Source organism: Myotis yumanensis, unplaced genomic scaffold (genome assembly GCF_028538775.1).
Source record: "Myotis yumanensis isolate MYYU_CA2020_CCGP unplaced genomic scaffold, mMyoYum1.0.hap1 SCAF_24, whole genome shotgun sequence".
NCBI lineage: Eukaryota > Metazoa > Chordata > Mammalia > Chiroptera > Vespertilionidae > Myotis > Myotis yumanensis.
Genome location: NW_027223775.1, coordinates 6,790,497 through 6,816,712, shown reverse-complemented (window position 1 = coordinate 6,816,712; position 26,216 = coordinate 6,790,497). Strand labels below are relative to the sequence as shown.

The window sequence follows — 26,216 nt, the reverse complement described above, 5'->3', positions numbered from 1 at the left end:
CCACGATCCCTCCCCTTCTGGCCAACCTCTCACTGTCCCTCCCCAGCCAGCTGGCCCCCATCAGATTGGGACTAGGCAAGACAGACCTGATCAGCTCTGATCACCAACCAGGTCAAGGGGCCCCACCCATGCACAAATTTATATACTGGGCCTTTAATGTTGAAAAAGAGTTGTGAGACTGGACATCCATGTTCTCTTCCTGATCTTAAAGGAAAAGCTTTCAGTTTTTCACCATTAAGAATGATATTAGCCCTGACCGGTTTGGCTCAGTGGATAGAGCATCAGCCTGTGGACTCAAGGGTCCCAGGTTGGATTCCGGCCAAGGGCACATACCTTGGTTGAGGGCACATCCCCAGTAGGGAGTGTGCAGGAGGCAGCTAGCTGATCAATGTTTCTCTCTCATCGATGTTTCTAGCTCTCTATCCCTCTCTCTTCCTCTCTGTAAAAAAAATCAATAAAATATATATTTTTTTAAAAAGAATGATATTAGCTGAAGATTTATCATAGATGACATTTATTATGTTGAGGTACTTTCCTTTCCCTATTTTGTTGCGTGTTTTAATCATAAATGGATGTTGCAACATATCAAATGCTTTTCCTCTTCTATTTATAATAGTACATGATTTTTATCCTTTCTTTTGTTAATATGTTGTATTACATTGATTGATTCACATATGTTGAATCATCCTTATGCCTGTGGAATAACCCTATTTGATTGTGATGTATATTTTTTGGATGTACTGTTATATTTGACTAGAAGCCCTGTGCACGAAATTCGTGCACTGGGGGATGGGGTTCCCTCAGCCCAGCCTGCCCCTCTCACAGTCCGGGAGCCCTCAGTGGATGTCCTACTGATAGCCACAGTCTGGCAGCAGAGGCTCAGAGTAGGCGTCGTGTGTGTGTGTGTGTGTGTGTGTGTGTGTGTGTGTGTGTGTCTGTGTCCGTCCCTGGGGGCCTGTCCCCAGCTGCATTGGAGGCTCAGAGCAGGCGCTGTGTGTGTGTGTGTGTGTGTGTGTGTGTGTGTGTGTGTGTGTGAGTGTGTGTGTCCGCTGGGGGCCTGCCCCCAGCCACACCATGGAGGCTTGGAGCAGGCGCACCTCTGTGTTGAACTCTCAGGCTCCTGGCCTCCACTGCGTGTTTTTCTCTCCCTTGAGCTGTGGCCAGGATGGGGTGCTGCCTGCAGGCTGCGCTTTCCTGCTCATGGATTACCGGAACACTGCAGAGACCGGGGGCAGTCCCTGCTGGGTGCTGCCTGTGGGGAACTTTCCTGCTCTGGGATCACCATGGCAGGCCCACCTCGGGGATCCCTGTCCTCCGCACTTGCCTACTCTGGGATCAGTCCCACCTGGGAGCCACCTGCCCTGCGCACTTGCCCGCTCTGGGATCGCCATGGGATCCCAGCTGGCAGCAGGGCTTAGGCAGCACACGGGGGTCCTGGCTGGGGTGGGGCTTAGGCAGCAGGGGCTTAGGTGGCACACAGGGGTCCCGGCTGGGGCGGGGTGTAGGTGACGCAATCATGCTGCCTAAGCCTGGCCGCCTAGGGCCGCACACGGGGCCCGGATGGCGACGGGCGCCACTGCCTGCAGTATGTAAATTAGCCAATGGGAAGCGTAGCAAAGGTACAGTCAATTACCCTTTTTGTCTTTTATTAGATAGGATTAGCTAGTATTTTATTTAGGATTTTTGCATCTGTATTCATCAGTGATATTGGTCTGTAGTTTTCTTTTGTTGTGTTGTCTTTGTCAGGTTTTGGAATCAGGGTTATATTGGCCTCAAAGAATGTGTTAGGAAGTATTGCCTCTTTAATTTTCTGGAAGAGTTTGAGGAAGTCTAGGTTTTCAATTTTCTTTGAATGTTTGGTAGAATTCACTGGTGAAGCTACTTGGTCCTGAACTTTTGTTTTTTAGGGGGGGGGGCTAATAAAAATATCTTATACTTTAATAAAACTTTAAAAATTCAAAACAATTTTGCAACATAATAATTAGAGCATATTTCATGCCTCATACCATTTCATGGTAGGCTATGATATCAGCTTTCAGATAAAACTGTAGTACACTTTCTTTGGCAACCTGGGCCTTTAATCTTCCAACATGTTTCTTTTGAAAGAAAAACTGCCTGTTGAGGTTGCTGACATCAATAGTATCTAGTTCATTCAGGTCAATGTGGAAGAACACGGTGAGCATGAGGTTCTTGAGGAGCTCAAAGCCTATGCCGCCCACACCCACCACCAGCACCCAGCCCCTGGCCACAGCCTCGGCTAGCTCTTGGGGGAGCCCCCACATCAGAGCCATGGTGGGAAGACTACGAGCCGCAGTGGAGGCAGGAGAACTTCATGGTGATTTCAATTTCCTCACTACTGATCCATCTATTTAGATTTTTTTTAAATTCTTCATGATTTAATCTAGGAAGGTTATATAATTCTAGGAACTTACGCATTTCTTCTGGATTATTGAATTTGATGGCATATAGTTTTTCATATTATTCTAGTACAATCATTCATATATTTCTTATGTCTTCTGGTGACTTCTCTTTCATTTCTGATTTTATTTATATGTTTCTTTTCCCTTTTTTCCTTAGTGAGTTTAGCCATGGGTTTTCAATTTTATTAATCTGTTCGAAGAACCAGCCTTGTTTTATTAATTTTCTTGTATAGTCTTTTCTCTATTTCATTCATTTCTGCTCTAATTTTTATTATTTTCTTTCTTCTACTGACTTTTGTTCTTCCTTTTCTAGTACTTTAAGATGTGATATTAGGTTGTTTACTTGAGATTTCTCTTGTTTCTTGTGATAGGCCTGCAATGATATAAACTTCCCTCTTATTACTGCTTTTGCTGGATCTCAGAAGTTTTGAAAGTTGTCATTCTCATTTGTCTCTTTATATCTTTTAATCTCAACTTTTATTTCTTCTTCGAACCAGTCACTTTTTAGTAGTATGTTGTTTAATCCCCACATATTTGTGGATCTCTTTACTTCCTTTTCCAGTTAATTTCTAACTTCAAGGCATTAGTGGTCAAGGAATATGCTTGGTATAATTTTAACCTCTAGTATTTGTCGGTGGTAGTTTTGTGATCTAATGGGCACTGGAGAAGAATGTATATCTCACGTTCTGGAATAAAAGCTTCTATAAATGTCAATTATGTCCATTTGGTCTAGTGTTTCATTGAAGGCCGATATTACTTTATTGATTTTATGTTTGGTTGATCTATCTAGAGCTGTCAGTGAAATTTAAAGTTTCCAACTATGATTGTGTTTTGATCTGTTCCTCTCTGTAGTTCTATGTGTAGTTGTTTTATATATATCAGTGCTCCTTGGTTGGGTGCATATATATTAAGAATTGTTATGTTTCCTGATGTAGAGTTCCTTTATCATTATAACGTGTCATCTTTGTCTCTTGTTATCTTGAAATCTATTTTGTCAGATATAAGTATGGCTATACCAGCTTTTCTGTGGATTTTTTTACTTGAAGAATCATTTTCAACCCTTTTACTTTGAATCTACCTTTGTCTTTGCACCTTAGATGTGTCTCTTATAGGCAATACATGGTTGGGGAGATTTTGTGTGTGTGTGTGTGTGTTTTAATCCATTCTGCTACTCTGTGCCACTTTATTAGTGAATTCAGACCATTTTATCTTTTGTTTTCTGGTAACTCTGTGCCTCCATTTGTTTTGTTCCTTTGTGTTTCTGTCTGTTGGTTATTGCTTAGTGATATTTCATGCTACTTTTCTCTGCTTCCTCTTTTTTAAAACTATGTGTCCTGGTTTGGGAGACTTTTATGTGTCGCTACCATTTAGATGTATCAAAAATAAATTTACATATATCATCATGACTTTTTTCTTCTGAGTGCATCTGATCCTCATACTTCTATGCCAGTTCCCTTTTATGTTTTTTTTGTCATAAATTATCCCTCATAATGCTGTAATATTTTAGTGGTCTTCCTTGTAGTGTTGTGACCATCTGTTGTTTCAGATAGAATAATTTCCTTTAGTATTTACTGCAATGGAGGTTTTCTAATGATAAAATCCCTCAGCTTCTGTATATCTCTGAATACCTTCTTTCTCCTTCATATTTAAACAATTATTCATGGCTGGTAATTTCTCTCTTTCAGATGGTTGAATATTCAGTTCCACTCTCTTCTGACTTGTAGAGTTTCTGCTAAGAAGTCGGATGAAATTTTGATGGATTTTTCTTTGTAGGTCACTTCCTTCTTTTTTCTTGCTGCTTTGAGAATTTTTTCTTTGTCATTAATTTTTGATGGTATTACTAAGTGCCATGGAGAGGGCCTTTTGTATTGAGATAAATAGGTGTTCTGTTTGCTTCTTGGATTTGAGGATCTAGTTCTTTTCATAGGTTTGGATAGTTCTGATCCACTCTTTGTTTGAATAGACTCTGTCCCATGCTCTCTCTCCTCTGCCTCGGGAATGCCTAAATTTTTAATACAGCTTTTTCAAATGGAGTCAGAAAATTTTTTCATAGAGTTCTTTTATTTTTCTTTATGCTCAGGTCTCTCTCTTCTCTTTGCATCATTTCTTGGTTCCTATCTTCTATGCCATTAATTCTCCATTTGGTTGACTGGTTTCTATAGTCAATAGTTTATTCTTAATCTTCTTAGTTTCATGCTTCATTTCCAGGATTTCTGATTGGCTCTTTTTTAAAGTTTCAATCTCTGTGGTAAAGTACTTCTTTTGTTCATTGATTTGTTTTGAGTGCACTGAATTGCCTATTGGTATTTTCTCACATCTCAAGTATTTTCAGAACTGTAATCTTGAAACTTCTGTCACTTACATATTTTATGTTTTCCAGCTTGCTTTCTAAGGATTTTTCATTTTCTTTCTGGTCATCCTAATTAGTGTGGTTCTTCATGTTATTTGTTGTCCTCCTTTGCATATACATTTACCTCTGAAGATAATTTTCCAGTAGATGGCGATGAATTGCAAGATTTTTTATGTCTGTGTTCTCCCAGTATTGAACCTCCATGGCTTCTGTAAAGAGTGTACAGCTGTGCTGCTTGGAGTTAGGGTTTGTTTTGGCCTCACCTTAATGGCCTCCATAGGATCTCATCTGGGGGCCTGCCTTCCATAGGGTACCACACAAACTCCTCATGGCATCAGTCACAGAGGGAAGCAGGATTCTACTGAATCAGCCCTTGGTATACACGATTTCAAGGGCAATAGGAGGCGAGTTTTGCGAGTCCAAGTGGCGGCAGGGCTCTGTAGTTTTGTTTCTTTGTCTGAAAGACCACCATGGGCCCAACAGCCCACATGGCAGAACCCCATATCTATCAGGCATCTGCTAACTCAGAAGCTTGCCCTGAAGGGCTTCCTTATTACTTCTCCCCTGCCCAATTCCCCAGCTGCTCTCTGATTCTCCCAGCAGAAGGAAGTTCCTTTCACTGGCTTTCTCCCCTCTTCTGGCCTTCTGAGCCTCAAGCTCCTGACTGCAGAGCTGGTTCTGCCAGCCCTCTGTGCTTTCCTCCTTGCTTATCTCATCTCCCTGTATATCCCTGGTTGCCCACCTTTAGATGCTTCATTGTACAGGTCTCTCAGGCATGTGTTTCTGTTGAGCAGGGATTTCTTTTTTTTGTTTTGTTTTCACCTGATTGTTTGGCTATTTCTTTTTTTATTATTATTAAATTTTTATTGTTCAGATTACATTTGTTCCTCTTCCCCCCCCCATAACTCCCCTCCTCCCAGTTCCCGCCCTACCCTCCGCCCTCACTCCCCACCCACTGTCCTCATCCATAGGTGCACGATTTTTGTCCAGTCTCTTCGCGAATCTCCCATTCCCCTTCCCCCCCCAAGAATAGTCAGTCCATTCCCTTTCTATGTCCCTGATTCATTATAATCACCAGTTCATTCTGTACATCAGATTATTTATTCACTTGATTCTTAGATTCACTTGTTGATAGATGCATGTTTGTTGTTCACAATTTGTATCTTTACCTTTTTCTTCTTCTTCTTCTTAAAGGATACCTTTCAGCATTTCGTATAATACTGGTTTAGTGGTGATGAACTCCTTTAGCTTTTCCTTATCTGTGAAGCTCTTTATCTGACCTTCAATTCTGAATGGTAACTTTGATGGATAAAGTACTCTTGGTTGTAGGTTCTTGGTATTCAGCACTTTGAATATTTCTTGCCATTCCCTTCTGGCCTGCAAAGTTTCTGTTGAGAAATCAGCTGACAGTCATATGGGTATTCCCTTGTAGGTAATTGAGTCTCTTTCTCTTGCTGCTTTTAAGATTCTCTCTTTGTCTTTTGCTCTTGGCATTTTAATGATGATGTGTCTTGGTGTGGTCCTCTTTGGATTCCTTTTGTTTGGGGTTCTCTGCGCTTCTTGGACCTGTAAGTCCATTTCTTTCACCAGGTGGGGGAAGTTTTCTGCCATTATTTCTTGAAATAGGTTTTCAATATCTTGCTGTCTTTCATCTTCTGGAACCCCTATTATTCTGATGTTGGTACGCTTGAAACTGTCCCAGAGGCTCCTTACACTGTCTTCACACTTTCGGATTCTTTTTTCATTTTGCTTTTCCAGTTGGGTGTTTTTTGTCAAATCTTTGGTTTGATTCTTGTGCTCCTCTGGTCTGCTATTGGGTATAATATTCTTTATTTCAGTCCGTGTATGCTTACTTTCTAATTTCTTTATCGTAGCATCAAGGGTCTCATTAGTTTTCGTGAGGCTCTGCTCAAGTTTATAGCAAGCCCTCAAAATTGCAATTCTTAGCTCCATATCCTCCATTTCTGACATGTTTTTTTGTCTCCGCATCTTTTATGCTTTCTTGGTGCACCCCCTTGTGGTCTTTGTGCGCAGTCTTGTTCTAGCCAAGCCTTAATTGTTGTAGTTAACACTAGAGGGATTTGACCACCAGGCCGACTGGCTGTGAGAATCAGCTGTGTGGAAAACTTCTGTCCTCTGGGGAGGCGCTAGTCCAGCCTTTGCCTGAGGCGATCGGCAAATGACTCTGCGAAGGGCCTAGGTGGGGCGGGCTCAACAGGGCGGGGGGAGGGAGCAGCTATGGCTGCTCTCAGTCCATCTCCAGGGGCTCTGCCTCTCTGTCCCCACAACCGCTGCAAACCTCGGAGGGACCGTAGCCAGACAGTCCCACTTCTCCCGTTTGAGTCTGGGTCCCTAGAGACTCGCCCGGATCTGTAGCCCAGAGTCTGAGACTCACTCCTGATTGAAAACGACAACCGCACCCTCAGCCACCAGCCCGCTTTGCGCGCGCACCGCTGCACCACCGTACCTTTAAATTTTCCACACTGCGCCTCCTCTAATCCTCGTAATGCTGTTGTTTTTCCTTCTAGTTGAAGAGTCTCTCCTCAGCCAGCCTTCCTGTGGTTCTGGGTGATGTCCGTTCCGTCTTTTAATTGTATTTTTGAAGTGGTTGTTCGAGGCAGCAAACTCCGGTGTTTACCTATGCCGCCATCTTGGTTTCTCGAGCAGGGATTTCTTTGTTGAGTTATAGTTGGTTAACTTGTTAATATTAGAGGGACAGGACAAGGAGCTCTCTCACATCGTCGCCATTCCTCTGACACCACTCCCATAAACACTTGAATTTCTTCAAGCATGTATTAAAAAAAAAAAAAAAAACCTGCAAAAGAAAGAGAGGATAGGGGATTAAGCTGTGGAGACTTGAGCATGTTTTCAGATAAACATTACAGCTTAAGTAGCAAAAGTACCTTTGAACAAAATAAGGTACTTTTTGAAAGAGTGAATGAGAAAACTTAAAGATTAAGGGATAAGAGATTGAAAGTTTATTTATCTGGAATCCTCACTTTTCTGTCATATTATGGCAGGTATGGCCATCTGTTGAGAAAGGAGGTCTAAGGAGAGGATTTACCTAGAGACATGTTAAAAAGAGTTTTTCAAAGCTGGCAAATGAAAGTGAACCCAGTTGTAGGAACAATATTGAATTCATCTGAAATTCGAATTTGCAGAAGAGCATTCTCACTTGAAAAGGCAACTAAGAGAGGTTTACATTGTTGGTAATTTGAATTGTTTTTTATGCGAAACATACATTTACAGTGAATATGGCAAAAGGATAACATCTAAACAGTAGTACTGAATGAGGAGCAAATAGTTGAGCTTTTATTATGTACCTAACACTTGAAATTTAGTTATATACAAGTTTTTTACTCCTAATAAGATGGTTAACTTTTTTTTTTTTTTTTTTTCAGATTAACCAAGTAACTCACAATCAAGCAGTCGTGCTACAAAATGCCCTTCTGAGCATTCCTAATCCATCATCTGAGTGCATGCTTAGAAATGTATCACTACATCTTGCTCAACAAATATCCAGTGAGGTTAGTATTAAACTATGAAAGCTCTGAGATCTTGAATGTTTTATTAATCTGATCCAGTTTCTACTTACTCATAAATAAAGAATATCACAATTTCAGGTTAAATGTTCTGAGACAATTTCACTTTACCTCTTATTTTAGCTAAAGTTTCATAAAGTTGTATGCAGTGTTATCTGCTAACATTAGTACTTTATAAAGTACTTTTAAAAACTTTTAAACAGGCTTTTGAAGGCATAATTTATATTGCATAAGCTAAATCAAAATAAAGAATTCAGTGAGTTATGACAGTTATTTAAACTATGCATGATGTACTGAGCAAATAGCATTTGCATTACCCCCCAAAAGTTTTCTGCTCCTTATTCCAGGCAGTCTTTTATCTGCTTTTGTCACTGTACAGTCGTATTCACTTTCATGAATTTTACATAAATAAAATCATACAGTAAAACTTCAGTATAATAGACTAGTTCAGGTGAGGAGATGTCCTTTAAAACAGAAAGTCTATTTGTAATAGGTTTTCTAAATGCATATGTTAAAAAATTGACAAATTAGCTTACTTGTTTTTACTTGTGTAATTAAAATTAATGTGTGAAAAGTTTAATTTTACACAAAATTTTCATATAACTATAATTTTAAGTTTATACTGAATAGGTGTAGTTAATGCATACATTCACCAGTCACCTTGAATAAACTAATGCACACAGCTGAGTCACACGGCTTAGCACACTTTGGAACATACCCCACTCCTTCTACACATGTTAAAACTGCGGAAAGTTGCTCCACAAAACAACAGAACCAATTACTGCTTGAGGTGGGGTGTGATTACCTGCTAATCATTCCTTGAATATTGTTTACAACTGGTAACTCTTGGACTTAAATATATAGACTATAGGTGTAGATATATAATATTTATTTATTGTGGCAAAATTACTGGTGTTTTTCCAACATATGGCCTACTTGGTAAAACTAATAGTGAGATAATAACAAAAAATAACCTGTTAATTTAATTATAAGTAAATCTTAGTTAAAACCATTCTTAAATTGACTGGTTGTTTATTTTCATATGTGACATGTAGACCAGAAATACTGTTCATTAAATATGAAGTCCATTAAATTGAGGTCCACAAAATCGAGGGTTTATTGTATTGTGTACTGTTTAGTATCTGGATTATGTAAATCAGCATGATTTGTAAACTTTACAATGTTATTTTATATATTTGTAGTTTATTTAATTTTTTATTTCTTTATGGTTTTAAAGTATTAAATATGGCCCTAACCTGTTTGGCTCAGTAGATAGAGCATCGGCCTGCGGACTGAAGGGTCCCAGGTTCGATTCTGGTCAAGGGCATGTACCTTGGTTGTGGGCACTAGAGGATGTGCAAGAGGCAGCTGATTGATGTTTCTCTCTCATCAATGTTTCTAACTCTCTATCGCTCTCCCTCTCTGTAAAAAATCAATAAAGTATTAAATATGTCTCCTTTTTCCCCCATTGAACTATCCCTAGTTCTCTCCTCCTCTTCCACCCTCCCAACATATGCCCTCACCCTACTGTCTTTGTTCATGGGTTCTGCTTATACGTATGCATACAAGTCCTTTGGTTGATCTCTTAGGTCTCCCCCAACCCTCCACCCCCCACCTTCCCTCTGAGATTAGATGTTCAGTTCAATGCTTCTGTATCTCTGGATCTGTTTTTGTTATCAGTTTTTGTTGTTCATTATATTCCACAAGTGAGTGGAATATTCTACATGTAGTATTTATCTTTCTCTGACTGGCTTATTTTGCTAGCAAACACTCTCCAGTTCCATCCATGCTGTTGGAAATGGTAGGAGTTCCTTCTTTTTTACACCAGCATGTATTCCATTGTGTAAATGTACCACAGTTTTTAATCCACTCATCTGCTGATGAGCACTTAGGCTGTTTCCAAATCTTAGCTATTGAACATATGGTGCATATATCCTTTCTGACTGGTGTTTCTGGTTTCTTGGGATATATTCCTAGAAGTGGGATTACTGGGTCAAATGGGAGTTCCATTTTTAATTTTTTGAGGAAACTCCATACTATTCTCCATAGTGGCTGCACCAGTCTGCATTCTTACCAGCAGTGCACAAGGGTTCCTTTTCCTTCTCATTCTCGCCAACACTTGTTTGTTGATGATAGCCATTCTAACAGGTGTGTGAAATGGTACTTCATTGTTGTTTTGATTTGCATCTCTCGGATGTTTAGTGACTTTGAGCATGTTTTCATATGTCTCTAAGCCTTATGTATGTCCTCTTTCAAAAGGGGTCTATTTAGGTCCTTTGCCCATTTTTTTATTGAATTGTTGGATTGCTTATCTTCCTTTTGTTAAGTTGTATGAGTTCCCTATAAATTTTGGAGATTGAAACCTTACTGGATACAGCATTGGCCAATATGTTCTCCCATGGGGTGGGCTCTCTTGTTTTGTTGATGCTTTCCTTTGCTGTGCAGAAGCTATTTATTTTGATGTAGTCCCATTTGTTTATTTTCTCCATAGTTTCCATTGCTTTAGGAGCTGTATCAATAAAGATTTTGCTACGACATATGTCTGATATTTTGCTGCTTGTGGATTCTTGTAAGATTTTTATGGTTTCCTATCTTATATTTAAATCCTTTATCCATTTTATTTTTGTGAATGGTGTAAGTTGATGGTCTAGTTTCATTTTTTTACATGTATCTGTCCAATGTTCCCAAAACCATTTATTGAGGAGACTGTCTTGACTCCATTGTATTCTTATTCCTCCTTTGTCAAATATTAATTGAGCATAATAGCTTGGGTTGATTTCTGGGTTCTCTGTTCTATTCCATTGGTCTATATGCCTGTTCTTGTGCCAGTTCCAGGCAGTTTTGAGAACAGTGGCTTTGTAAATATAGCTTGATACCTGGTATTGTGATCCCTCCATCTTTGTTTTTTTTTTCCCCTCAAGATTGCTGTGGCTATTTGGGGACTATTTTTCTTCCATATAAGTTTTTGGAGAGTTTTTCTAGGTCTATGAAATATGCCATTGGTATTTTAATGGGGATTGCATTAAATCTGTAGATTGCTTGGGGTAGTATGGACATTTTAATGATGTTAATTCTACTGATCCATGAACATGGTATGTTCTTCCATTTGTTTATATCTTCCTCTATCTCTTTTTTCACCATCCTGTAGTTTTCCGATTATAGGTCTTTTCCCTTTTTAGTTAAGTATATTCCTAGGTATCTTAATTTTTTGTTGCAATGGTAAATAGGATTTTTTTTTTTTTTAAGATTCTCTTTCTGTGAGTTTGTTGTTGGTGTATAAAAAAGCCATAGATTTTTGGATGTTAATTTTGTATCCTGCTATATTGCCAAATTCATTTGTTAAACCTAGTAGTTTTTTGATGGAATCTTTAAGGTTTTCTATAGCATGTCATCTACGAATAATGACAGTTTTACTTCTTTTCCAATTTAGATGCCTTTTATTTCTTCTTCTTGTCTGGTCGCTATGGCTAGCACTATGTCGAACAGGAGTGATGAAAGCAGGCATCCTTGTCTTGTTCCTGTTCTTAGTGGAAGTGGTTTTAGTTTTTGCCTGTTGAGTATGATGTTGGCTGTAGGTTTGTCATAGAAGGCTTTTATTATGTTGAGGTATGATCCCTGTATTCCCACTTTGCTGAGAATTTTTATCAAGAAAGGGTGTTGGATTTTGTCAAATGCTTTTCTGCATCAATTGATATAATTATGTGATTTTTATCTTTCAATTTGTTTATGTGATACAACACACTTATTGATTTGCAGATATTGTACTAGCCTTGTATTCCTGGAATAAATCCCCCTTTGTCATGGTGTATGATCTTTCTAATGTAATGCTGGATCTGATTTGCTAGAATTTTGTTGAGGATTTTACCATCTATCTTCATTAAGGATGTTGGCCTTTCTTTATAGTGTCTTTATCTGGTTTGGGGATTAGGGTGATGCTGGCTTCATAGAAAGAACTTGGAAGTATTCCTTACTCTTAAATTTTTTGGAATAGTCTGAGGAGGGTAGGTTTTAGTTCTTCTTTGAATGCTTGTTAGAACTCCCTTGTAAAACCGTTGAACCAAGGCTTTTGTTTGCTGGAAGTTTTTTGATTACTGCTTCAATTTCATAGGTAGTTATCAGCCTATTCAGGATTTTTTTATTTTTCCTTATTGAGTTTTGGAAGATTGTATTTTTTAGGAACATATCCATTTTGTCTATGTTATCCAGTTTGTTGGAGTAGAGTTGTTTGTAGTATCTTTTTACAATCCTTTGTATGTCTGGTTGTCGGTTGTTATTTCACCTCTTTTATTTCTGATTTTGTTTATTTGGGTCCTCTCTTTGTTTTTTGGTGAGCCTGGCTAGAAGTTCATGTAGTTTATTCCATTTTTAAAAATTACATTTTATAAGCCATCCTGCATATTACAAGTTTTTGACCATTGGGAATAGAGCCATTATGAAACTGTTATAAGAAATATTATAGAGCAAGATTAGACATTAATCTGAAGTACACCAATCTATCTCTGATAAATGTGGTTTTTGCTTCATCTACATATATTTGACTTGGATAGAAGATACAAAAAAGGGGGTGGGAACCAAATCCACTTTGGATTTTAAAGAATGTGAAGATTTTCCGCTCTATTTACAGCCATTTCTACTATTCCTTTTGCAAAAAGAAATTTTTTTTCCTGATTATTTCACTTTATACTTACTCATTTTCTTTCAGGCTTCAAGACATATACCTGATACTTGTGTAATTATAGCTATACAAAAAATTATCTGGGCTTCAGGATGTGGGGCATTAGAGCTAGTATATAGCCCAAATGAAGAAATCACTAAAATTTATGAAATGGTAAGAATTATTACAAAACAATATTACTTTTATGTAAATGGTAATGTATCTGACTGAATTTCTATCATATCTGCCTCTTTAAAGCCCGAGACCCCTTTACCTAATGGTTTAAAATAAACTTCCAATAATTATTAAGGTGAGAATAAATATACTTCTGTTTTGAAAATAAAACAGTTCAATAGCTCACTGTAAGGCAGTCATTTTTTAAAACTTATTTTTTAAAACTTCTCATTGGATTGAGTATAGGTGTGCTGTAATGAATTTGGTTTTCCCAGTTTCCTTAATTATTTCTCTTTAATATTTTATCTCCTAAATCTTGATAACAGTAATTGTGGAATCATGACATTGAAGTATTTTACTTGATTCTTTTAGAGCACTCAAAAACAGGAAAGATTTCTTCCAGCATTTAGGTATTACTTCTAGTCTTTGTTGAAGTAAGCAAATTATTTGCAGAAATTAGATTTTGTTTATGTCTTTGATTTTTCTATCATATTTATTTGTTGTGTTGTGGATAGTCGCTTAGAAACTGTGTAATTGTACATCATTGATTTTTAGAATATTTGTATGATTATCTTATTTCAGACATTATCTGTACTGAATTTTTAATGACTAAAGGCAGATACGAATTTACTAGATACTTAAAGACCCAAACTACAGTGCAATCGTATTTTTTTTAGAAAGGAATCATGATTTTTGCAAAAGTAACAATATTTACACCCAGAAGATGAAGGAAGTGCTATTTTTAGTATTTACAGAGTATGCTCATTTAATCCTCTTAAAAGGTCTCAAAAGCTACAGGTAAAGAGACTGAAGATAAAGTGTCTTTAGTGAACAGATAAATTTTAAATGCTAACTAGAAGGATTTGTTGAGTTTTTAAAACTGTATGGTTTTTATTATAATTTTATAGACCACCAATGCAAGCAATGAGCCAGACATGGAAGATGAACAGGTTTGCTGTGAAGCATTAGAAGTGATGACATTATGTTTTGCTCTAATTCCAACAGCCTTGGATAATCTTAGTAAAGAAAAGTACTGGCAGACATTTATCATTGATTTAATATTGCACTGTCCCAGCAAGTAAGTGATTTTTTAAAAATTGGAATTCAAGCTGACCTAATTTTTTTTGGTTTTTTTTTTTGGTTTTTTTTTATTGCTTAAAGTATTACAAAGAGTATTACATATGTCTCCTTTTTTTCCCCCGCCCTTGACAATCCCCCTGGCCTCCCCTACCCCCCAGTGTCTTATGTCCATTGGTTATGCTTATATGCATGCATACAAGTCCTTCAGTTGATCTCTTACTACCCCCTCCTGCCCCCCAACCCTCCCCGGCCTTCCCGCTGCAGTTTGACAATCTGTTTGAGGCAGCTCTGCCTCTGTATCTATTATTGTTCAAAAGTTTGTAATGGTCTTTATTATCCATAAATGAGTGAGATCATGTATTTTTCCTTCATTGACTGGCTTATTTCACTTAGCATAATGCTCTCCAGTTCCATCCATGCTGTTGCAAATGGTAAGAGTTCCTTCCTTTTTACAGCAGCATAGTATTCCATCGTGTAGATGTACCACAGTTTTCTAATCCATTCATCTACTAATGGGCACTTAGGCTGTTTCCAGGTCTTAGCTATGGTGAATTGTGCTGCTATGAACATATGGGTGCATATATCCTTTCTGATTGGTGTTTCTGGTTTCTTGGGATATATTCCTAGAAGTGGGATCACAGGGTCAAATGGGAGTTCCATTTTTAGTTTTTTGAGGAAACTCCATACTGTCTTCCAGAGTGGCTGCACCAGTCTGCATTCCCACCAGCAGTGCATGAGTGTTCCTTTTTCTCCACATCCTCTCCAGCACTTGTCCTTTGTTGATTTGTTGATGATAGCCAGCCTGACAGGTGTGAGATGGTACCTCATTGTTGTTTTGATTTGCATCTCTCAGATGATTAGTGACTTTGAGCATGTTTTCATATGTCTCTTGGCTTTCTGAATGTCCTCTTGTGAAAGGTGTCTATTTAGGTCCATTGCTCATTTTTTGATTGGATTGTTTATCTTCCTTTTGTTGAGTTGTATGAGTTTCCTATAAATGTTGGAGATTAAACCCTTATCAGGGATAAGATTGGCAAATATGTTCTCCCATGTAATGGGCTTTCTTGTTGTTTTGTTGATGGTTTCTTTTGCTGTGCAGAAGCTTTTTATTTTGATGTAGTCCCATTTGTTTATTTTCTCTTTAGTTTCCAATGCCCTAGGATCTGTATCAGTGAAGAAATTGCTTCGGCATATGTCTGAGATTTTGTTGCCTTTGGAATCTTCTAGTATTTTTATGGTGTCCCGTCGTATATTTAAGTCCTTTATCCATTTTGAGTTTACTTTTGTGAATGGTGTAAGTTGCTGGTCTAGTTTCATTTTCTTGCATGTATCTGTCGAATTTTCTCAACACCGTTTATTGAAGAGACTATCTTGACTCCATTGTATGATCTTGCCTCCTTTGTCAAATATTAATTGAGCATATTGGTTTGGGCAAATTTCTGGGCTCTCTATTCTATTCCATTGATCTATATGTCTGTTCCTGTGCCAGTACCAGGCAGTTTTGAGAACAGTGGCTTTGTAATACAGCTTGATATTTGGTATTGAGATCCCACCTACTCTGTTCTTTCTCAGGATCGCTGCAGCTGTTCGCGGTCGTTTTTTATTCCAGATGAATTTTTGGAGAGTTTGTTCTAGGTCTATGAAATATGCTGTTGGTATTTTAATGGGAAGTGCGTTGAATTTATAGATTGCTTTGAGTAGTATGGACATTTTAATGATGTTGATTCTACCAGTCCATGTTCTTCCATCTGTTTATGTCTTCCTCTATCTCTTTTTTCAATGCCCTGTAGTTTTTGGAGTAGAGGTCTTTTACCTCTTTAGTTAAGTTTATTCCTAGGTAGCTTAATTTTTTTGGTGCGATGGTAAATGGGATTTTTTTTTCTTAGTCTCTCTTTCTGCAAGTTCACTATTGGTGTATAGAAATGCCATAGATTTCTTGGCGTTAATTTTGTATCCTGCTACATTGCCGAATTCTTTTATTAAGTCTAATCGTTTTTTGGTGGAGTCTTTAGGGTTTTTTATGTATAATATCATGTCATCTTCAAATAAGGACAGTTTTACTTCTTCTTTTCCCATTTGGATGCCTTTTATTTCTTCTTCTCTAATTGTAATGGCTAATACTTCCAGTACTATGTTGAACAGGAGTGGTGAGAGTGGGCATCCCTGTCTTGTTCCTGTTCTTAGGGGAAATGGTGTTAGTTTTTGTCCATTGAGTATGATGTTGGCTGTGGTTTTGTCATATGGCTTTTATTATGTTGAGGTATGATCCTTCTATTCCCACCTTGCTGAGAGTTTTTATCAAAAATGGATGTTGAATTTTGTCAAACGCTTTTTCTGCATCAATTGATATGACCATGTGGGTTTTTTCTTTCAATTTGTTTATGTGGTGTATCACGTTTATTGATTTTCGGATATTGTACCATCCTTGCATCCCTGGGATAAATCCTACCTGGTCATGGTGTATGATCTTTCTGATGTACTGCTGGATCCGATTTGCTAAGATTTTGTTGAGGCTTTTGGCATCTATGTTCATGAGGGATATTGGCCTGTAGTTCTCTTTCATTGTGTTGTCTTTACCTGGTTTTGGTATTAGGGTGATGCTGGCTTCATAGAATGAGCTTGGAAGTGTTCCTTCCTCTTGAATTTTTTTGAATAGTCTGAGAAGGATAGGTTTTAGTTCTTTCTTAAATGTTTTGGTAAAACTCCCCTGTGAAGCCATCTGGTCCTGGGCTTTTGTTTGCTGGAAGCTTTTTGATGACTGCTTCAATTTCCATAGTTACTGGCCTATTGAGATTTTTAGATTCTTCCTGATTGAGTTTTGGAATGTTGTATTTTTCTAGGAATTTGTCCATTTCCTCCAGGTTGTCTAGTTTGTTGGAGTAGAGTTGTCCATAGTATTTTTTAACAATCATTTGTATTTCTGTGGGGTCTGTTGTTATTTCGCCTCTATCATTTCTGATTTGGTTTATTTGGGACCTCTCTCTTTGCTTCTTGGTGAGCCTGGCTATAGGTTCATCAATCTTCTTTCTCCTTTCAAAGAACCAGCTCTTGGTTTCATTGATTTTCTGTATTGTGTTTTTGGTTTCTATGTCATTTATTTCTGCTCTAATCTTTATTATCTCCTTCCTTCTGCTCACTCTGGGCTTTTCTTATTGCTCTCTTTCTAATTCTTTGAGTTGTAGAGTTAGATGATTTACTACCATTTTTTCCTGTTTGTTGAGAAAGGCCTGTAGAGCTATAAACTTCCCTGTCAGGACTGCTTTCACTGTGTCCCAAAGGTTTTGGATTGTTGTGTTTTCATTGTCATTATTTTCCAGAATGTTTTTAATTTCTTCTTTGATCTCATTGGTAACCCAATCAATATTTAATAACATGCTATTCAGCTTCCAAGTATTTGAGTATTTTGGGTTGTTTTTGTTGTAGTTTATTTCTAATATTATGCCCTGAGAAGATGCTTGGTATGATTTCAGTCTTCTTGAATTTGACGAGACTTTGTTTGTGACCCAATATGTGGTCTATTTTTGAAGATGTCCTATGTGCACTTGAGAAGAACATATATTTTTGGCTTTGGGGTGAAGTGTTCTGAGGATGTCAACTAAGTCCATCTGATCTAGTGAGTCATTTAGGATTGCTGTTTCTTTGCCGATTTTTTTAATTATTTTATTTTTTTTAAAGATATATTTTACTGATTTTTTACAGAGAGGACGGGAGAAGGACAGAGGGTTAGAAACATTGACGAGAAAGAAACATTGATCAGCTGCCTCCTGCACACCTCCCACTGGGGATGTGCCCGCGACCAAGGCACATGCCCTCAACTGGAATCGAACCTGGGACCCTTCAGTCCACAGGCCGACACTCCATCCACTGAGCCAAACCGGTCAGGGCATGCCAATATTTTGTTGGAGGATTTATTTAGTGATGTCAGTGGTGTCTTACAGTCCCTTACTATGATTGTATTGTTGTCGATGTCTCCCTTGAAAACTCTTCCAGGAGTTTTTTTATGTATTTGGTTGCTCCTGCATTGGGTGCATATATGTTTATCAGGGTTATATCCTCTTGTTGTATTGATCTCTTTAGTATTATGAAGTAGCCTCCCTTATCTCTTGTTATGGCCTTCACTTTGAGGTCTATTTTGCCCGATATAAGTATTGCTACTCCAGTTTTTTTTTTATTTCCATTTGCCTGAAAGATATTTTTCCATTTCTTCACTTTCAGTCTGTGTGAGTCCTTTCTTCTGAGGTGGGTCTCTTGTAGACAGCAAATCTATGGGTCATGTTTTTTTATCCATTCAGCCACTCGATGTCTTTTGGTTGGAGCATTAGTCCGTTATGTTTAAAGTTATTATTGAAAGTTACGTGTTTGTAGCCATTTCTATTTTTTGTGGCTGTTTTCTTTCTGAGGTTTTTATTTCTTCTTTTTACACCAGTCCCTTTAGCATTTCTTGCATTGCTGGCTTGGTGGTGATAAACTCCCTTAGCGTTTTTTTGTCTGTGAAGCTTCTTATTTCCCCTTCAATTTTGAATGATAGCCTTGCTGGATAGAGTATTCTTGGATTCAGTCCTTTGGTTTGCATCACTTTGTATATTTCTGTTCATTCTTTTCTGGCCTGATGTGTTTCTGTTGAGAAATCATTTGATAATCTCATGGGAGATCCCTTGAATGTAACTTTCCGTCTCTCTCTTGCAGCCTTTAAGATTCTCTCTTTGTCCTGAACATTTGCCATGGTAATTATGATGTGTCTTAGTGTTGCTCTTTTCGGGTTCACCTTGTTTGGGACTCTCTGTGCTTGTGTGACTTTTTTCTATCCCACCTCAGGGAAGTTTTCTGATATTATTTCTTCAAATAGGTTTTCTAAGTCTTGTTCCTCTTTCTGTTGTTCTGGCACCCCTATTATTCGTACGTTGTTCCATTTCATGTTGTCCCATAGCTTCCTTAGGCTCTCCTCTGTCTTTTAATTTTTTTCTCCAATTACTGTTCAGTTTGAGTGTGTTTTGTTTCCCTTACTTCTAATTCGCAAATTCGGTCCTCCACTTCTCCTAGTCTACTGTTGAAACTTTCAAGGGTGTTTTTTATTGCAGCTATATCACTCTTCATTTCTTCATGGTTCTTACATAATTTATTGATTTTTTCATCTGTTTCTTGCTTCTTGCATAAGTTGTTGATTTTTTCCTCCATCCAGTTTATGCATTCTAGGATCCTTAATCTGAACTCTTTTTCTGTCATGCTGCATGCCTCAGTTTCACTTAGCTCCTTTTCTTTCCTTTGGGGGTTTCTTTGTCTACCCATGTTTGATCTCACCGACATATCTAGATGTTGAGTCGTTCAGTGGCTGCTCCCTGGGTGGCAGTGGCTCCTTGGGCTGCGGTTGCTCCTCGGGCGGTTGTAGTAACAGCTGCTCCTCAGTTTGGAGCAGCTCCTGTGGTGGGTGCTGTTCACTGCTGTGGTGGCTCCTCTGGCTTGCTGACCTTATTTTTAAGTATATATGAATTAATTTTTATATGAATGTATTTCAAAAATTAAGTATGGAAATTTTTTTCTTCTCTACATTAGAATTCTGCGTTTAGAATACTTATGTTTAACATATTTTATTTTTTTATTTTTATTTTTTAAATATATTTTATTGATTTTTTTTATAGAGAGGAAGGGGGAGAGATAGAGTCAGAAACATCGATGAGAGAGAAACATCTATCAGCTGCCTCCTGCACATCTCCCACTGCGGATGTGCCCGTAACCCAGGTACATGCCCCTAACCGGACTCGAACCTGGGACCCTTCAGTCCGCAGGCCGACGCTCTATCCACTGAGCCAAACCGGTTTCGGCAGTTTAACATATTTTATTAAACCAAAGATTATTTTTAATCTCTGCAAATGTCAATGTTGATCTTTTTTATTAGTTTTTTTAATGTATTGGGACACGTACACACAACACACACGCGTGCACACATATATGTATGTGTGTGTATATATAAATATATATAAATTTGCATTGTGTGTGAGTATACATATAGGGTGTCCCAAAAAATGTATACACATCCTATATATAAACACATACTTCTTTACATTGTGGTAAATTCTATACAGTATTCCTCTTTTCTTCGTGTAGCATATATACTAAGACCACACCCCCCCAGTGGATACGTTAAACCCCTGACAGCTCTAAGTCCTACATATGCTGTTATTTCTATACTATAGTCCCGATGCACAAAATTTGTGCAAGGTCTTTGGCCCCGGCCCCCATCCACAGCTGCCGCCAAGGCTGGGGGCCTCTGCTGCCTCTCCCTCGCCCCCGCCCGCTGCAGCTTTGCCAGAAGGAAGGATGTCCAATCTAATTAGCATATTACACTTTTGTTATTATCGATACTTAGGGTAGCATTTAATTTACAAAATAACAACAACAGGTAATAAAATAAAACAACTACAACAATATAAAAATTGTCAGTCTCTTTGATAACTGATCTGATAATTATGACAGCTACTAATTGACTAAAGGGTAAGGTGTATACACTGTGAAAATCCTGGGCAAACATGAAGTAGCATGGTGCAACGTTTTATCATGCCTCTCAGCATGAAATTTAAAACTTAATGAATTGTTTATTTCTGGAAATATTACTAATAGATTGTGGTTGACAATGGTAACTGAAACCATAGAAAGCAAAACCAAGGACAAAGTTTCATTATAAGAAAACGTTTTGTATTTTAACAACTTTTAAGTGGACAATTTGGTGGCCTTACGAACATTTATAATGTTGTGTAGTCAGTTAAGCACTAATTCTCAATTCCCAAGCCTCCTAGCCCTTGGTTACCTCTAATCTTTGTATCCTGTATCTATTAATTTGCCTTTTCTCAGTATTGCATATATATAGAATTATACAATACTAGAGGCCTGGCGCACAAATTCATGCACTAGTGGGGTCCCTCAGCCTGGCCTGTGGGATTGGGCCAAAACTGTCTCTCCAACATTCCCCAAGGGGTCCTGGATTGTGTGAGGGCACAAACCAGGCCAAGGGATGACACTGGGACATGATTGGGTCCATGGAGGGATGCGGAAGGTTGGCCAGCTTTGGAGGGACTACGGGGGGCTGCAGGGCATGTCCAGCCCATCTCACTCAGTCCCAATCAGTCGGACCCCGGCAGCAAGCGAACCTACTAGTAGGAGCATCTGCCCCCTGGTGGTCAGTGCACATCATAGCAATTGGTCAACTGTCTGTCCCCTGGTGGTCAGTGCATGTTATAGCGAGTGGTTGAGTGGCCTTAGCATATCGTTAGCAAATTACACTTTGAGTGGTTGAATGGGCGACCAGACACTAAGCATATTAGGCTTTTATTATATAGGATTAGTTTTGAGTATGTATATATTGGGGGATTTCACTTAGCATAATATTGTCAAGTTTCGTGCGTGTTGTAGCATGTTTCAGGACTCTTTCATTTTGAAGGCTGGATAATATTCCATAGTATGTATATATATCACATTTTTATTTATGCATTTATTGGTTGGTGGACAACTTGGACTGTTTTCACTTTGGACTATTGTAATGAGTGCTATTATGATTTTTGCTATGAACACAGATATTTGAGTCCCCATTCTCATTTCTCTTAGGTATATACCTTGACATGAATATACTAAATCCCATGGTAATTCTTTGTTTATTAACATTATAAGGACTCAACAAACTGAGTTACACAGTGACTTCATAATTTTATAGTTCACCAATAATGTAGAAAGATTTCAATTTCCCCATGTCTCCCATACTTGTTATTGTCTGGTTTTTAAAATAACAGCTATTCTACTGAGTATGAAGTGGTTATATCATGGTTTTCAGTTTAATTTCCTAATAAATAATGCTGTTGAGTATCTTTTTATGTGCTTATGGTAAATCTTCCATGGATAAATGTTTGTTCAAGCCCTTCTTAAAATTGAGTTGTTTATGTAAATTTTAGGATATGTTGGAAGAGATTAAATCTATAGATTGCATAGGGTAGTATTGACATTTTAACAATATTAAGTTTTTTAAGTACCTGGGCACAAGTGGTTTTTTTTTAAATTTAGATGTTTTAGTTCTTTCAACACTTTTGCAACTTCTTAGGTTTATTTATTTCTAAGTATTTTATTCTTTTTGCTCCTATTATAACTTCTCATTTAACAGACAATATTTCTGGTCCATATATCAAATGTGAAAATTAATATCCTGTTAATTTTAAAATGCTTTTAACTAAGGTTGGCTTATAATTAAATTAACAGGTCATTTTGTTTTGTTTCTGTTATTAATTCACTGTCTCTCTGTCTGTCTTTTCTCCTGAGATTTTAATATTTTAAATATTGGTTCTCTTTCTGGTGTCACTCTTTTTTTGTGTATGTATGTGTCACTCATTTCTTAAGCCTTTTTAAATCTTTCTTTGTTTGGCCATACTGTTCTATTTCTTTGTATGTTTTGTGATTGTCACTGTGTCAGAACTTTATATTTGACTATTATAATGTAGCTGTGAATATTTGATTTATCCTTTCTCTAGGATTTACTCTTTTTTGGGGGGAGGGCGGGTCCTCATCTGAAGATATGTTTCTTATTGATTTTAGAGAGAGGGAATGGTAGAGCAAGAAACCTCAATCAGTTGCCTCCCATACAGACCATGTATAGTGATTGAACCCTCAACCGAGTTATGTGCACTAACTGGAATTGAACCAGTCACCTTATGGTATAAAGGAGAATGATCCCAACCAACCAGAACTAAGACTTGCTCTTTTAAATTAATGAAGAGTTATATTTTGTTCTACTAGTGTTTTGACTGAATATAAAAGAAGAAATCTGTTTTGTAGATTGTATCTGTGTTAGCATTTTATATACATACAAGTGGTCTGGTGCACAAAATTCGTGCACGGGGTGGGGAGGGTGTCCCTCAGCCCAGCCTGCACCCTCTCCAATCTGGGACCCCTGTGGGTTTGGACCTAAACTGGGTCTAAACTCACCTTCTTGCCTACCTGCCTGAATGCCCCTAACCACTCTGCCTGCTGGCCTGCTCGCCCCCAACTGCCTCCTCCCCACCAGCCTACTCGCTCCCACCTGCCCTTCCCGCCAGCCTGCTTGCCCCCAACTGTCCCCCTCCCCCGTGCTGGCCTGATCTCCCCCAACTGACCCCCACTGATGGCCTGCTCACCACCAGCTGACCCCCCCTGCCAGCCTGCTCACCCCCAACTGCCCCCTCACCACCGATCTGATCACCCCCTTGCCCCTCTCCGCCCCCCCACCCCCCACCCCCCGCCGCCACCAGCCTGATCACCCACAACTGCTGTCCCATCCTGGCCTGATCACCCACAACTGCCCTCCCCTCTTGGTCCCTAACCACCTTTACCTGGGCCCCGCCACCATGGCTTTGTCCAGAAGAACGTCCAGAAGGTTCCTGGAAGGTCTCCCAGGCTAATTAGCATATTACCCTTTTATTAGTATAAGTAGAGGCCGGGTGCATGGGTGGTGGCTGGCTGGTTTGCCCTGAAGGGTGTCCAGGATCAGGGTGGGGGTTTCCTTGGGGGCGGCGTAGCCTGAGTGAGTGGCCTGTGGTGGTTTGCAGGCCGGCCATGCCCCAATTGGGGTGGGGGTCCCTGCTGGAGGCAGATGGCCAGCCTAGGAGAGGGGCTGAGGGCAGTTTTCAGGCTGGCCATGCCCCCCAGCAGGGACCCTCACTCCAGGGGTGGCATTGCCAGCCTGGGTGAGAGTCTGAGTTCCATTTGCAGGCCCCTTCCTCGGCAGCCGGCCTGGGCGACCCAAGCCTCCCACGTGCTCAGATCGGCTGTGGTCGCTGCCCACAGGTTCCTCCTTTAGCAGCCAGCCAGCGCGGGCAGGAAGCTGGGGTCACCCCTGGTATTGCCCGGGGAGACCCAAGCTTTCATTCACTATGGCTTGCTCCATGGCTGCCGCCCATAAGCCCCTCCTTCGGCGGCCAGTTCAGGCGGGCAGGAAGCTTGGCTTCCTCCATCGCCGGGGCGACCCAAGCCTCCCACCCACTCCTACTGGCTCTGTGGCCACTGCTATTTTTGTCCCGCTAATTTGCATTTTCCCTCTTGATTGGTGTGGGGTGTCGCAGAGGTATGGTCAATTTACATATTTGGGGTTTTTTTTAATGTATATACATATACATATTTTTTAAGATGGACTTTAGAGAGAAAGGGAGAGGGAGAGAAACAGAAACATCAGTGATGAGAGAGAATCACTAGTTGGCCACCTCCTACTGCCCACCACTGGGGATCAAGCCCAAACTTGGCATGTGCCATGACTGGGAATTGAACCATGACCTCCAGGTTCATAGATCAACACTTAGCCATTGAGCCACGTTGCTTCTTCTATGTCTTTAAAGTTTATGTGTGTTTTCTTCTAATTCTCACCTGAGAATATTTTTTTCATTGATTTTCAGAGAGAGTAAAAGGGAGAGCATGAGGAAGATAAAAAGAGAGAGAGAGAAAGAAACATCAATGTGAGAGAGGCACATTGATTGGTTGCCTCCTGCACCCTCCCTGAGGGGGGCCTGAGATCAAATCTGGAACCCAAGTATGTGCTCTTGACCAGAATTGCATCTGCGATCCTTCTGTACACAGACTGGTGCTGTAACCACTACAGCACTTGGGCCAGGGTTGTCATTTTAATTATGATGTGTCTTGGAGTATGCACTTTGGGTACATCCAGTCAAGGATCTCTATGCTTCCTTAACTTAGGTAACTTTTTTCTTCACTAGGTTAGGAAAATTTTTCAGCCATTATTTCTTTTTTTTTTAATATGTTTTATTGATTTTTTTACAGAGAGGAAGGGAGAGGGATAGTTAGAAACATTGATGAGAGAGAAACATCGATCAGCTGCCTCCTGCACACTCCCTACTGGGTATGTGCCCGCAACCAAGGCACATGCCCTGGACTGGAATCGAACCTGGGACCCTTGAGTCTGAAGGCCGATGCTCTGTCCACTGAGCCAAACCGGTTAGGGCATCAGCCATTATTTCTTAAAACAGGTTCTCTATTCCTTGCTCACTTTCTTCTTTTTCTGGTACACCTATTATGCTGATGTTATAACCTTTCATGTTGTCCTAGAGTTCCCATAAACTATCCTCCTGCTTTTTAGTTTTGTTTTTTCCATTGGTTTTTGAGACAGTGGGTGGGAGGGAGGGAAACATTGATGTGAGAGAGAGACATAGATTGGTTGCCTCCTGCACATGCCCTTACCAGGCCCTGGGATCAAACCTGCAACCCAAGTGCATGCCTTTAACTGGGAATTGAATTCCCAACTCCTAGGTGCCCAGGCCCATGCTCTATCCACTAAGGCAAACCAGGTAGGCCTGTCCTCCTGCTTTTCAATTGTTTTTTCTTTTTCCTGCTCTAATTGGATGAGGTTTTTCTACCTTGTCTTCCAAATCACTGCTTCAATCTTGTGCCTTATTCAGTCAACTTTTGGTTCTTTCCAGTGTATACTTTTTTTTGTTACTCTTCACCCAGAGGTATTTTTTCCTTTGATTGTTTTTGGGGTGTTTTTGTTTGTCTTTTTTCTTTAAAAAAAAGTGAAGGGAAGTTCGAGTGTGAAAGAGAGAAAAACATGGATGTGAGAGGGATACATCTATTGGTTGCCTCCCACATGTGCCCCCACAGTGGCTAGGAATCAAACCTGCAGCCCAATTATGTGCCCTTGAACGAGAATTGAGCTCACAACCCTCCACTGCACAGGTTGACTGACTCTGTAAACCAGGGGTTCTCAACCTTCCTAATGCCGCGACCCTTTAATACAGTTCCTCATGTTGTGACCCCCAACCATAAATTATTTTCGTTGAACTTCATAACTGTAATTTTGCTACTGTTACGAATCATAATGTAAATATCTGACATGCAGGATGTATTTAGGTAACCCCTATTAAAGGGTCGTTCGACCCCCAAAGGGATCTCGACCCACAGGTTGAGAACCGCTGCTCTAAACACTAAACAGTACTGACCAAGGCCCAGTGTATTCTTGGTGTCAGATATGTTATTCT

The 26,216-nt window shown here is 39.4% G+C and overlaps 1 protein-coding gene across 3 annotated transcripts in view; it reads left to right on the top strand.

The window, feature by feature from the left end:
* The window catches only part of LOC139000635 (ubiquitin carboxyl-terminal hydrolase 9X), a 272,439-nt gene that overhangs the window by 175,974 nt on the left and 70,249 nt on the right, over positions 1-26,216 (top strand). For all 3 annotated transcript variants that reach the window (XM_070402776.1, XM_070402777.1, XM_070402775.1), the window contains exons 24-26: positions 8,172-8,297; positions 13,015-13,140; positions 14,049-14,218. In XM_070402776.1, the coding sequence (XP_070258877.1) occupies positions 8,172-8,297; positions 13,015-13,140; positions 14,049-14,218 (422 nt within the window). The remainder of the gene's footprint in view (positions 1-8,171; positions 8,298-13,014; positions 13,141-14,048; positions 14,219-26,216) is intronic.